The 14,279-nt window shown below is 37.2% G+C and overlaps 2 protein-coding genes across 4 annotated transcripts; both read left to right on the top strand.

Moving 5' to 3' along the window:
* The first annotated feature begins 3,654 nt into the window (after window positions 1–3,654).
* On the top strand, window positions 3,655–9,001 carry LOC149402151 (vacuolar fusion protein CCZ1 homolog B-like). 3 transcript variants are annotated; one of them, XM_089609761.1, is made up of 11 exons: window positions 3,655–3,820; window positions 3,904–4,125; window positions 4,457–4,550; window positions 4,801–4,984; window positions 5,076–5,114; window positions 5,211–5,320; window positions 6,269–6,364; window positions 6,528–6,989; window positions 7,273–7,428; window positions 7,975–8,204; window positions 8,568–9,001. In XM_089609761.1, the coding sequence occupies exons 2-11, from the start codon at window positions 3,938–3,940 to the stop codon at window positions 8,596–8,598; spliced, it is 1,590 nt and encodes a 529-aa protein (XP_089465887.1). In that variant the 5' UTR covers window positions 3,655–3,820; window positions 3,904–3,937; the 3' UTR covers window positions 8,599–9,001. The 3 variants fall into 3 exon arrangements, with proteins under 3 accessions (XP_089465887.1, XP_089465886.1, XP_089465888.1); XM_089609760.1 differs by having other exon boundaries at window positions 3,655–4,125; XM_089609762.1 differs by lacking the exon at window positions 5,076–5,114 and having other exon boundaries at window positions 3,656–4,125; window positions 8,568–8,999.
* Window positions 9,002–10,210: 1,209 nt separating this feature from the next.
* Window positions 10,211–14,025, top strand: MGP2 (MALE GAMETOPHYTE DEFECTIVE 2). Its single transcript, XM_089609918.1, has 11 exons — window positions 10,211–10,437; window positions 10,513–10,720; window positions 10,817–10,903; window positions 11,003–11,080; window positions 11,166–11,257; window positions 11,715–11,916; window positions 12,014–12,104; window positions 12,205–12,263; window positions 12,448–12,596; window positions 12,800–12,881; window positions 13,283–14,025. Exons 2-11 carry the CDS (start codon window positions 10,541–10,543, stop codon window positions 13,658–13,660), a joined length of 1,398 nt encoding a protein of 465 aa, XP_089466044.1. The 5' UTR covers window positions 10,211–10,437; window positions 10,513–10,540; the 3' UTR covers window positions 13,661–14,025.
* The last annotated feature ends 254 nt before the right edge of the window (window positions 14,026–14,279 follow it).

A 14,279-nucleotide genomic window follows, 5' to 3' on the forward strand; every position in this document is an offset into this window, starting at 1 on the left:
TTGAAGGTGAGACCTCTCCTATAAATAGGAGCCTCATTTCCTCACATTTAATTCATCCAAGTTTAAGAGATTTGAGAGACTCTCTCTCTAGAACTTTGGCCGAAACTCCTCTCTCTCTCTCTAGTTTATTTTCGATTTTTCTTATTTTGGCACCTAGGTCCTCACTCGACCTAGTGTTTAGCTCTGCGACTTCAAGACTCGTTCTTAAGTCGTAGTGTTTAAAAGTGTCCACTCACTAATTCCTTTATCTCGAGTGATTTAGTGATAAAAACTTTCGTGGTTGCTCGAGGTGCCGAGGAAAGAAAGAGAGACGTGCTGCGAGGGGAGACGAGCGTTGCAAACTTTCCAAAAGCTTCTTCAAAGTTCAAGCTTCAAGAAAGGTTAGTAAACTTCTAGCTCATATTAGTTTTTAATTACATGTACTTGCTCTTTGTCTAGGTTAGTAAAAACTGTTTTTACTTGTAAAGAAATTTTTTAAAATTCCGCCGCTTCCCGAAGCGTTTAATCTTTTTCTTAAACCCTAGATCAATTCCAACAAATTGGATTTTTGGAAATATTCACGCACCTTACTACTAGAGACATTTGTTCTTCATTGCTAACATCCGGCGTACAATCAAGTATAACCAAAAAAATATTTTGCTTCTTTTATTGTAGAAACAATTGAGAGTTTCACCTCGCTTGCCATCAATTGAATCAATTCATTTTGAATTTTGTGACTCAAATAATGATAATTAATCTCCTTTTTCGAGATACGGCGAACATGTTCTTGCATCGTGGGATCAAACTCTGCAGGCAATTCTATCATCTGTAGAAAAAGCCCATTCCTCTCTTCATATATTTTTTCATTATCCCCGCGAAATGCCAAATTATTTCTCCCAAGCCTTTTTACAACAACAAGTATCCTTTGTAGAACCTGTTTCCAATGCTCCTTTTCTTTGTTGATATATTCTTGTAAACTCGAATCAATGGTTGACACTTGTTTAAGGCTTTTTTCCAAATCCACCCAATTAGCAATAGCGTCAACGTGTAGCTTACTTCTCTCGTGGCTATAAAGTCGTGCAGAAATATTATGTCAATCATTTAAGCCTCCATCACCTAAGAGGCCTACATTATGACGATTCGTTGCAAATAACTTACAGCAAAAACAAAAAACTTTATCGAATGAAGTTGAATACACCAACCACCTCATGTCTTGTCTCTCTCTCCATTCGGTAAAATTCGCCAATAATGACTTGAAGAGAAACTTCTATCAGACTCATCTTTAGGAAATCTCATATCACTGTTTCTTTTAGGACATTTTTCAACAAGAAAATCGATAAGACTTTGATTTATTTGCTTCCAATTCGCTGGATCATCCTCGTCAAAACAAATGGAACCTATTTTATTATCGTGTTCTTTTTCTTTATCCTTCTCACTCGGGGTCACACTCTCGTTCTCGTTCTCGTTCTCGTTCTCATTCTCGTTTTGACTAGTTTGTTCGTTCTCGTTCTCGTTTTGACTAGTTTGTTCGTTCTCGATCTCGACTTCAGCTCTTGTTTCATCCGTAACAACATCTTTTTTAAAATACTTATCGAGAGAACCAATTTGACTCTTATGTAAAACTTCGTTTTTCTCTTTTTCTTTTCTTTTTTCTGCACCCGACTTGTATCTTCTAATTGAACTCATTAAATTAACTACTGAAAACAATTAAAAATAAGTTAATAAATATATAAGATGCAAAAAAAGCATAATGAAATACAAATTCTAATCGTTGTATACTCACTTGACGAACAAGATTAAAACAAATTCTAATTGCTTGATATGTACACTATTAAGTAATATTAAATATTTAAATTCACTCAATTGGCTTAAAGTATTTTTATAAGAAAATACCCTCAACATGTACATTTAGTTCATCTAATTAAATAATAACCAAAATTATCCCATAGCTTTCCACGTGAGGCCCTGGGAATTATTTACCCAAAAAGTGATTTTTCTCCTCACACTTGAAATCTCCCAAAAAAATGTATCTGAAACAGGATATGTGAAGAATATATCAATTCAATATCATACACACAATATACATAGCGATCAAAATCATAATCTCTGAAATCGATTCTCTTAGGAAAAGAAGATATCAAACTCAGCGAAAAATCAAACCAGGGAATGAAACGCGGACTCTTCCTGTTGCTTGCTCAAACTCAAATAAAATCAAATTACAAATACCTACCTAATTGCTTGCTCAAACTCAGCGGAAAATCAAACCAGGGAATCGAATACCTACCTAATTGCTTGCTCAAACTCAGCGGAAAATCAAATACCTAACCTACCTAATTGCTTGCTCAAATCAGCGAAAAATCAAATACCTAACCTACCTAATTGCTTGCTCAAATCAGCGGAAAATCAAACCTGAAATTTCTAATTCCTCACCTTGATTAGAATTGAATCCCTTTTCTAATTCCTCACCTTGATTTGAATCGAATCCCTTCTCATAAATTTTGGCTCGATGCAGGCTCAATCGGACTCGGACGCTCGGTGATGCGGTCAGGCCTGGATGCGGTGCTCACTTCACTTGACGCGCGCGCGGAGGAGATGGCGCGGAGGAAGGCTCGTTTGGGTCGCGATGGAGGCGGAGGAGAGGCTCGTTTGGGAGGCGGAGGAGAGGCTCGTTCGTTTGGATCGCGCGGAGGCGGAGGAGAAGCTCGTTCGTTTGGGTGGCGTAGTTAGCGGAGGAGAGGCTCGTTGGTCGCTGCCCTGCTCGTTCATTAAATAGAAAAACAAATTGGGGCCCATCCAAATATGGGGCCCTAGGCCTGGGCCTAGCCCGCCTTAGCCCAAGGCCGGCCCTGATTACTAATCATAATTTTAATAAAAAAAAATGCAATGAGCCAAATAATTGGAAAAGACCCTGGCCATAAAGAAAAATGTATAGTTTCAACAAAAACAGAATATAGACACAAGTAAATATGGACACCATTTAGAACAAAATATAGACTTTTAATAATAAAAAAAAAGAACAAAATATAGACACTATCAATAAAAACAACAAATAGACTACTGCAAGAAAAAAAAAAGATTTACGTACCTATTGGTGAGGCAATGAGTTATAGAAACACAAACACAACTTGATGGTGGAAAATAGATTCTGAAACATATAACGAATTGCAACCAAGTATTAAATCTTTAATAACATCTCTCATATAAAAGAATGTTAATATAAAAAAATAAAATAGAAGCTTACTTGTGAATAAGTTATCAATGGTGGTGGAGTCTTTCAAGGAGGTGAGTTTTTCTTTTTACTCGGAAGAAAGATGAAAAGTTTGGAAAAAAAAGAGGTATTTTACAATCAATGTTATTACGAAATTACCATAAACTAAGATGATATTGTAATTTGATCAAAATTGTTTTGTTACTTTACACAATCCGTCCAAATGTGGAAATATTATTTTTTGATAGACCCTACTAACATGAATCCATCCCTCTTTTTTTTTTTTTTTTTTCCTACCTTTCTTTTTTACTAAATAATGGAAACAATAAATTCATCTCCTACGATCCTTCTAATATTTTACATCCTTGCTACATTTCTTCTTACCAAACACAGCCTTAAGTATGTAACAAATAGGTAAATATATAGGCTCGTAGTCGTATCTACTATTCAAAAGACTCGCGATAATAATAGGTCCACCAACCAATAAGTTTCTTATACACAGCAGAACAATGTGTCGTTGGAACTTTATTCATGTTTTGGTCTAGTTGACGTTAACTTCATTATCATGAATATCGACAAATTCTGATTTACGACAACGATCACGATCGTGGCTTCAGTTTCAGATTGACAGCCGTAAGCCATTCCCCAATAATAGGTCGTTTCAGATCAAACCATAATTCAACCTAACCAGAAATCTGGTGATTTAACGCGAATAGGGTTTTTGAGTCGGAAGAAGAAAACGAAGAAGGAATGGGATTTTCCTCGGCCGCGGGCGTGACAATGGCGGAAGGAATAAAGCTCTGCGTGTTCGATTTGAGGAGAGGACAACAAGAGGGCCAAGAGATTGATAAGATTTTGTTCTTCTTCCCGGCGGATTTGCCATTTTCGACTCAGCTCTCTGTGATTGGTCTCAGCGAAGGTCTCATCACCTTCACCAGGTCGGTGACAATTACAGTTATTCATTTCGTTATGCGAGTGATTTTCAGTTGTGTAATTTGCTAATATGTTGAAATATACGTTACAAAGAACATCATAGTTCAAAATGAAACAGTAGTGTTCTAGTTCCCTCATTGTTAAGAAAATACCCGATTATTTGTTGTTGTTGTTCTTGCACGATTTAGAACAATTCACAAGTGGCTATTGTTTATTAAAATTCAGCTGGTGAACATGGGCTTTTGTTGAAAATTTTCCAGTAAATGCTTGCTGTGGTTAGTGTATAACCTCGTAATATGTGAATAGTGACTTAGATCACGAACTGGTATTTTGCAGAATCTTCTCCCCAGAGGCTGCTTGTGAGGTGATAGAAGCAGAGAAGCATTCCCATGTTTTCTACGAGGCCGAGCCAGATATATGGATGGTCATGGTGCGTTTTTTATTTTAATATTTTTTTTTTGGTTTCGTGTGTTTACGGCGCTAAGTGCTTATCATCGGAGTCATTTCCATTTAGCCTTGGCTCTGGTTGAATAAACCATCCAATGATAGAAATCTTTGGGAGAAATGCAAATGAATTTTGACCCAGTTTGAATTATGCGAAGTAGTCAAATAGTGTTTGTGCTCATTGCTCAGTATATGTGTTTTGAGTGCATATTTGTAATTTAAGTTGCGGTACATAGGTTGTGGAGAAAAGCAAGGAGGCTGAGGCTATTTGGAGGATTGACGCGTTAAGAAAGGTTCTTATGGAAGTCCATTCTCTTTTTGAAATGTTTCATGGATCCCTTAGGACATTGCTTGAGAAAGAGCCTGGTGGGGAATTAGCACGATCCCATCTCTATCCTTTCATCATGGATTATCTCAGTGGTAAGTCTGTTGCAAATTATCGTCACACTCAATCTAACTTTCCTATTGTATTGGGTTTTCAAATATTTCATCGTAAAATCACGAATTCCAGCATTTCATTACCAGTCTCCATTGGGTGGGTGCTGTTGGGGTAATTACAGTTCCTCTTGATTGAATTTTTGCGACACAAGTAGTGCTGAAGTTGCTGTATCTGAATCCTTATACATGGTTTTTGTATCTGCGGCAGATTTTCTTGGCGGGAAGAAATTCCAACTGCCATCATTCCGAGACTGTTTAAAAGAACGCGGCACTGTTCAGATGCTAACAGTGGGACGAGAGGCTGCAATTGAAGTTCAGGTTGCCTTTCTAGAAGGGAATTTATTTTTATTTTTATTTTTTTTTACCTGGATTTTACGATGGAAAATGAAAATTTGGCAGAAAATAAAATTTAGAGGAAAAACGTGAGGGGAAATCAAAATTCTTTGTTGTCTTTGGAAGTCAAGAAAAATTTGAGGTAAAAAAGAAGGGAGAGAGTGAGAAGAGAGACACATGTGTGAGCCCGGCATATACAAATTTGGGTGGATTTTCATTTTCCACCGGATTTTCCAAGGAAAATGGAATCCCACTTTTATCTATACATTTTCCCTCAATCCAAACAACGCAAGGAAAATAGAAGGGATTTTAATTTTTTTTTCCAGGTTCCAAACACACCCTATTGTTGTCTCACTGGCCCTCCCTAAAACAGTCATGCAGATTTTTTCAAGTGTATTTTGTGCTAGATTTATATTTTGATGGATAAGCATCTTTTTGGTTCATCGGGATCTAATTGCCACGTGCAGCTATTGCCAAACAAAAAAAAAGGATTATAAGCTAAACTCATGATCATTTGATTTCTCTTCAGTAGACTGTTAGACGTGGATAGCTTGCTGTTACTGGTTTTTCCAGTCTCCACATCTATATTCTATTAGTCCTGGAGAACTGTGAATATAATGATAATAACTTAAGTTGGATATCTAGTAGATTGTATGTTTTATTAGGTTAGATGGATCTTGACCCAACTCGAAATCAATTTTTATCCACACCTGTAAACGAGCATCACAGCTAAATTGTGGCTTTTGTGGCTAATTTTAATATGGTAAACTCAAACTTAATTTCACATGAGTATTTTTTTATCATTCTTCTTTTGACCTAATTATGGTGTGATTTTTTTTTTTTTTTTGGTATGGTTTATGATTTACCAGGATTGTAATATACAGTGATTGTTTTTTCTTTCTCCTCAGAATGACTAATACTTTGTACTTGCAGTCACTTGTGAAGGAAATTGAATCTTGTTCCGGGAATGCACCATGCTATTCGATGATTTTGTTTCAGGATCTTCTGGTGTCCACAACCCTTTCGCCTGTACGTTTACTTCCTTAGACCTACTTGGCTTTCGAATTTTCTGTTTTGTAGAGCTTAGTTGTTTCTTTCTAGAACACCCCCTTCAATTCAGGGAAAAATTACCCAAATTAAATTGTTGTCAGAAGAATAAAATGTGTGACAAATGGTGTGTTCACGGTTACAGGATGACACAATGACCTTGTTTGCATACGCTGTCCTAAGGTTGACTCCGCGTGCTTTATCCACTGGTTTGAGTTCGTCGTGGTCCTATTTACGGAAAGGAAATTATTCTCCTCACATGGCTGCTGGGTCTATGTTGGCACACCATTCTACCATTTCAGAGCGTTCATATGCTTCCGACGATGCCTCTCCCAAAGGCACGAACGATCATCGCGTTACACGTCCCTTACACCATGACAAGTGGACGAAAGGGAAGGACGGGTTTCTTGTCACCGATATATGGGGCGCAGAGGCCGGAACTTCAGTCCTTGCTACTCCAACATTGTTTATTCGCCAGACAGAGGAGAGAATGTTTCTGTGTTGCCATCAGCATAAAAACCTTACCGTGCTTTCTCTTGTCCCCGTTTCTTCCATGCTTAATGGGGAGCAAGGCGTTTCGGCGGTCAAGAAGCAGTTTCTTGATAATGTTAGTGCTCTACGTTATCGGTGAATATAAAAAAAATTCTATGCTACTAGTAAGATGTCTCATTAATGCTATTATCGTTGATAGAAACTACACAGTTTTTCTTAAAGTACTAGTTCAACTTTATGTGAAATATCTGGAGGGCCCGTAATAAGGCTGTTGAAATTCAAATTTTTGTTACACGTATTCTGTCCCATGTGATCTCCGATCTTTAATATGGCCTCTTTTGCGAATAAAGATCTCCAAGACTTGGCAGTTCATTATAATAATCGTTCTTACTTACCAGGCTGCCCTAAAAACAGCGAGAGTTGAAGAAAAATTATCAAAAGGATGGGGCGGTGAGAATGCTTATCACGTAGCTGGGTATCGCTATTTACTAGTGGACGGCGACATAAATGTATCCAGGGCTTCTCCTCCCGGAAAAGTCACAACACTTACAAAGGTAAATACCCTGCCCTACTATAGTGAGGTCGCAGATATCTGATTTTGCTTGAATTAGATTTTATCTTTTTATTATTTGTTAATTCGTCATAATATGACTAAATTTAATAAAATATAACACGACACCGTGGTTGAAGTAAACAGACCGATTATTGCCTTCAAAACTCCACCTTTTGTAGTTGCTAAATTCATATTCAGTCCTTGAGAACATCAGTTTTAACTGGAGTCCATGAATGAACTACGTGATTTTGCATTTTTGGTCTGTTGTGAATGGTTCAGTTTAATCACTAAACACGTATTACCTCAAAAATCAACTTGTTGTGTTAATTTTGGCTGACTCTTTCCATTATTGAAAATTAGCATGCATCAATGACCTAAGAAGTAGCCTGAAGCTAGCTGTCATCTTTTAGTGCTAGTGAAATCTAAAGCACATATTTCTCAAATAATTTTATTTCGATAGGTTTTTCAAGGCTACAGGTCTAAATAGCAAGTCCTACTTATGCTTAATAAGAAGTATCAGATACTAAACAAGACTCTCTTTCTGCAGGACTCTTTACTAGCTCTAAACAAGCTTAGAGAAGATGTTGATTTAGAGAAATCAAGAGCGAAACTAGAAGATGGTGGACACGAAAAAGAGTTGGAAGTAAGCATTAGAGCCAGAAACAATGCTTGGGTTATTTCTAGGATCACTAGAGGGAAGGAACTCTATATGGTATTAGAGAAGGCCAACGAGACGCTTCTCTATGCCTCTGAGGCTGTTGAAAAGTTCAGCAACAGGTATCTCTCTCTCTCTCTCTCTCTCATAAATAATAATCTACTGCTGAGTGATGGTTTACTGGCATTAACCTCCGTACATGTTGTCCATTTGGCAATGTGTCAGTGAAGACTACTTGAGCTTAAAAAAAATATATATATGCTACATGAATTTCGATATTTGTTGCTAAACTGTGTACAAGGTGATTTAAAACAATGAAAGTATTTGTGAAGAATAGGAAAAGAGAACAGAGGAAAGTGGTTGTGATGGTGGTATGCGAGTTAAGCAATGAAATTAAGTGAAACTGAATTTTCTGCAACATGAAATTATTATTCATCTTTTACTCGTTTTTTTTAAATTTTTTTTTTTTATTATTTATAATGCAGGTATTGCAATGGCGCTTTTTCGTTGGATTAGGAAGCATCTTTTGGTATCTTAACCATAACAGTCCCGCATGTATAATCAATATCCGTGTTATTTTCAAAAATAAAATCGATATGAATGAATCTGACAACAGGGATGTGCGAAGCGATAAACTAAAAAGAGAGGTTCACTTCCTTATTGGTATGCACTTTTCCCCGCATAAGTACAATACCCACTAAGAGAAAATATCTATAAAAACATCGTCATTCCTGTAGTTTCAACAGGAAAAATATCGCGTAGCTTGCTAGATAGTTCTCTGTCCGTGTTAGTTGTGAATATGGCGAACAATCTCTCACTGAGTTCACTTGCAAGTTAAACCAACGCAAGTACTAACTATTTAAGATTAAAAAGAAAAAGTACCAACTATGCTATTATTTATTTTTATTTGGGGCAAAAGTTACAGAAAAAAATAGTCTGCACTAGTTGGTTTCAAAACCGTAGCCGTGTTGCATTTCTAATTTCACTGGTAACTCCCATACGTCTCGGGTATACCGTGGTTTTTGGGTATACCGTGGTTTTTGGTATATATATATTAAAATCAAAATATTGAAAGGGTGTGGTATGTGCGGTATTTGAGGAAATAAAAGTTTAAAATTTTGTGATACAAACGGTATTTGTATGCAGTATATGCGCAGTATGTGTGGTCAACTTAATAAATAGGAATCCCTGGAGTTCAAAATTAGCAAATTTACTTGGGAGATCAAGACGTTAATACGCTAACAACAACTTCCATTGTATTGATTTTCTAATTCTTTCATTTATGGCTATCAACAAACCGCAAATCAACGACCTCATTTGTCACTATTAAAGTATTTACTGAGGAACTTTGGTTAATACTTCATTTAGACTGTCCTTTCATTCACCGTTCGGATGAGATTTTCTTACTTTAGTTCTACAATTGTATTTAAAGACATTGGTCTTCTCCTAAGTGATCATGAACCTATTTTCGAAGTCATGGTTGATCTCTTTGATCCAAAGACGAACAAGTTCGTAATCAAACTTATCCCTCTTCGCTGGTGCTTAATCTAGTTTTGATGGCGTTATAAAAATCGAGTGGTATACCCTCGATGACCGAGACAACTGGAAAGAATTAACAAAATTGCATCTTTTTAGTGTGAATAAAATCTTATACTTGACTACGTGAACCCACCAGATGAAACATGAGGAAGTGACTCACAATATCAATCTAAGATCTCACATCTATGGTTATTGGATTTTATATCCAATAAATCTTAATATTCCATAAAAGAGCGTTTCGAGCTATTTAAACGATATACCGAGTCATTTATTAAGACTTCACATCCCAAAGGGGGAGTGTTGTAAATAATTGGTATGCTCAAAGGTCAAAAATATGAGGTAAATAATTAATTACCCTACACTTAACTTATTGACTAATGTACACAAATTTTACTATAAATACATGATGATGATGAAGGAAAAATCTATCATCAATTTCTATAATTTACTCTTTTCGATTTAAATTATTCTAAAGGTTTTTCATAACATGTTCTTCATTTTCTAACAAAAATATAAAAATTGTTCAAAAAAAAAAAAAAAAAAAAAATTAATAACAATGAAGTATAGAACTTAATTTTTTTTACTAGGGAAAAAATATAGAAGCTAATAAATTTCTCATCCAGATTTAACGTCCGACCAATGCTCTCCTGAGTCAGGACCAGACAAGCCATTTCTCCGCCGTAGCAAACACTAGCCAAGTTCCGCATCTCCGGCCATCAAGCTACACTCGAGCTCGAATGCACCACAACCATCGGAACTCTTCTCCGCCGGCGAGCACAAACACAACTCCGGCGACGAAGTTCCACTCTTGTGAAGGTGAGATCGAGACTAAATCCTCTTCTACATCTCAGTCACCACTCTGGATCTTCGGTTTTTCAATCTGAGCTTCAGAGTCCTCCGAGTTTTGGGCGTCCTAGGAATGACGAAAGTTCGTCGAAGGCCTTCGGCTGTATATGTTCTGCTGTTCGCCGCAGCTTCGTTCGGTTTGGTGGTTTTGGGGATCCAATTCTCTCTTTTCGCTTCCCCCAAATCGAATCCCGCGTTCACACGCCATGTCCAACTCCTCTTACGATTTCAGTCCTCTCTACAGCAATGTGTGGTATGTCTTGATTTTTTTCATTTCTTTTTTAGGAATGTCTTGTCCGAATCCTTCTCTTAATACTCATGATCGTAATGAAGCAAACTGAATGAATAGGCGAACAGAGGGCTCGGACTCACAGCACACATCGTCGATCACTGCAACGTCGTGCTCAGGTTTCCCCGGGGCACAAACAGCACATGGGTTCGTCTCTTATTAACCAATATTTTTTTATTAATTTTTTTTTTTTAACGTGTGTTGGTGTGTCCGATTGGTTTTTCATTTGCGTGTTTTGGTGAGTAGTACAATGCGCAGTTCAAAGTTTACGAACCGTTGGAATACTCTTACAACGTCTGCGACACCCTTCTTCTGTGGGAACAGGTCAGTCTGTCTCTTCAAACCCATCGCTACGACCATAGCTGGTTTCACAGGGATTTCCATTGATATTATTGTCATGTTACAACAGTACCGTAACATGACGACCGTACTCACAAGGGAGTACCTCGACGCCCGCCCTGACGGATGGCTTGACTATGCTGCCAAAAGGATCGCCCAACTGTATAATTTCTCTCCTTTTTAGTCTAATGTACATACTTATTTTAATTTGAGCCCCTATTTTGAGTTAGAAAGGTAAATTTGGGTTCATGAGAAAATTGAGTGAGTAACATGTTGAGATCTTACGGGTGGAGTAAATCTACTAATTAGTAGATAGCTAACGGGTAATGTGTATTAGTCTATAAGTAGGGAGATTAGAAGAGGAAAGACTGAACTTTTAGATTAGAATTGGATTAGTAGAGTCAAGGGTCTCTTGAACTACCCGCAGCTCCCAATATATTAAATTCGCAGTTATGGTTACCAAAGTCTTAACATGATCTAAAGGGAGAGATTGCCCTACCTCTTGGACCGTAGGCCAATTTAGTATAATCATCGCGTTTATAATCGATAACAGAATCCATTTTGCGTTCTTTTTTTTTTACACCCGGGACATTTAAGAATGTTTATCAAAATACCTCAGGGGTGCTGATAAGTGCTACAACCGGAGTCTGTGCGAGGAACACCTCAATTTGCTTTTACCGGCAAAGCCTCCGTTTCATCCTCGGCAGTTCGGAACTTGCGCCGTTGTTGGAAACTCGGGAGATCTTCTCAAGACCGAATTTGGGGAAGAGATCGACTCTCACGATGCAGTGTTCCGTGACAACGAGGCTCCGGTCAATCAGGTATACCCTGTTTCGTCTACACAACTGAATACCCACACTGTTCATCAAATAGTTGTGGGTTAGTCAAAATAAATCCATTCATCATCGATCGTCGCAGAAATATGCAAAACATGTGGGGTTGAAGAGGGATTTTCGACTTGTGGTCAGAGGTGCTGCTCGTAACATGATTCCCATCCTCAAGGGCTCGGGTTAGTAATTATCCATGAGTGATGATCGTTACTCAGATGCAAGATTATTTCTTTCTATGGGAATGAGCATGGCTTGGACTTGTGTGGTTTCTTTTTGCAGATGATGAGGTACTTATAATCAAAAGTGTGACCCACAGAGACTTTAATGCAATGATTAAGGTGATGATCCATTCTTGAATATTACCTCTTCAAAAAAAGAAATGTATCGTTTTTTCTTTTCTTTTCTGGGTGGATAATAAATTGGGTAGAGTCCTGCTTATTGGCACTTCTGGCATATGAAAACTTAGTGACACTAGTGACTAAAAATCTGGAATACTGACGGTACGAATATATTATATTGCAGAAAATTCCCAACCCAGTGTACCTATTTCAAGGCATTGTTCTCCGCCGTGGAGCAAAAGGAACAGGAATGAAATCAATAGAACTAGCACTCTCCATGTGCGACATCGTTGACATATATGGTTTCACAGTTGATCCAGGCTACACTGAATGGTTAGTTCCTTTTTCTGAAATTGTTTCTTTTGTTGTGTATGAACTTTATTTGGACTTAGTGAGTTTCTTTTCTTTCGCTGGATGCTAAATAGGCTCTATTCTCTGATGCATACCCTTGTCATTCCGTCATCAATTTAGGCTTTTTGGGTTTTGCGCTTATCAATTTCTCTGAAGCAATTGAATTTGTATGATCTGCCTTGCAGGACAAGATACTTCTCTGAACCTAAGAAAGGTCACAATCCACTTCAAGGAAGGGCTTATTACCAGCTCCTAGAGTGCCTCGGTGTAAGAAATGTGCTTTTTGTGTCACAATTTACAAATGCCTTAAACATGCATTCTGTTCCCAAGCTCTAGGGAAAAAATCACAAATATTCCCGAGTTTTTTTTTTTTTTTTTTTTTTTTTTTTTTTTTTGTGAAAGTCATTTTATGTCCTTACAACTCAATATTCGAAAGTTAACCCTAAGTTTATCGAGCTGATCAAATTTATGTTTGGAACCAACCTTTTACATATGTTATTAGCATGTAAAAGCACATATAGCTGGTAACAAAATGGCATTTAGTTAAAAATTGATCCCGAGGATCTATTTTTATCGAGTAGAAAAATTCAGAGTTACATATCTAATATTGAAAACCACGAGCAAAAAGTGAATAATATTTGTTAGTTTCCCTGAATTCTGTTTGACAGGTTATTCGGATTCACTCTCCCATGAGATCTGCTAAGAAACAGAATTGGTCGGACGTGGCTAATGGAGAAACGATAAGAGAAGCTCACGCAGCAGCGTCGAGTTTGAGGAAAGGTCGAGAAACGGGGCCATTTGACAGTTGCAAAGTTTGGGGCAATATGGACCCCGAAAATATGGGGCCCGTCTCAGGATCTCCGGACATGAGTGATGTTAGGAAGTCGTCCAACTACAGCAAATGGGAAGTAATGTCTTTGGAGAGCCTGAGAAAAGAAGCACAAGATCATTATAATCAAATGGATAGGGTTTCTTTATACAAAATGGATGGAAACAAGTTGGACGATCTCGTATGTGTTAGGCATGCCTCTCGAGATGCCACATGATTTCGAAGTATGCCTTGCATTTGCTGATCAGTTGGTAATAGCAAGAGCGCTTCGTTCTTCGCGCTTTGATATGTTCGACCAAAAATGTAACAATTTTGTTTCCAAGAACTATATTGATTAATTAGTATTACAAAGCTGCAACGTTTATGTAGTGATTTCTTTCATTGACTGTCATCTCTATTTCTCAGTTTACGCCACTTCTCGGCCATCGGAAAGACAAGTTTTTCATTGTCTTCTCTTTTTATTTTTCTTTTTTATTTTTATTATTATTATTTTTTTTTTTTGTATTTTGTTCTTTATTTCCTGGTGTTTTTTTGTTGTTCAAAGTCATTTCCATAATATATAATAAATTAACACTCATCAAACTCAAATAGCCTAATTTTTACCCCATGATGTATGTATTCTATTTTAAGTTTAATCTTTAGTTGGAATTTGTGTATTTTTAAAATATATAACATAAGTACACACAAACATCTTCTATTTTAATTATTAGATTATGCAACTATTTGTGCGTAAACTGGATGATGAAAACAGATTATTTTGGGCTGTCCGTACTTGGACTCCCTTTCTATTATTACATATTAGAAAAAATGAACGTGACGGTTGACTAATAAATTGA

The sequence above is a fragment of the Urtica dioica genome, chromosome 3, assembly GCF_054948205.1.
Source record: "Urtica dioica subsp. dioica isolate 48M chromosome 3, U.dioica_male_clone48M_v1_H2, whole genome shotgun sequence".
NCBI lineage: Eukaryota > Viridiplantae > Streptophyta > Magnoliopsida > Rosales > Urticaceae > Urtica > Urtica dioica.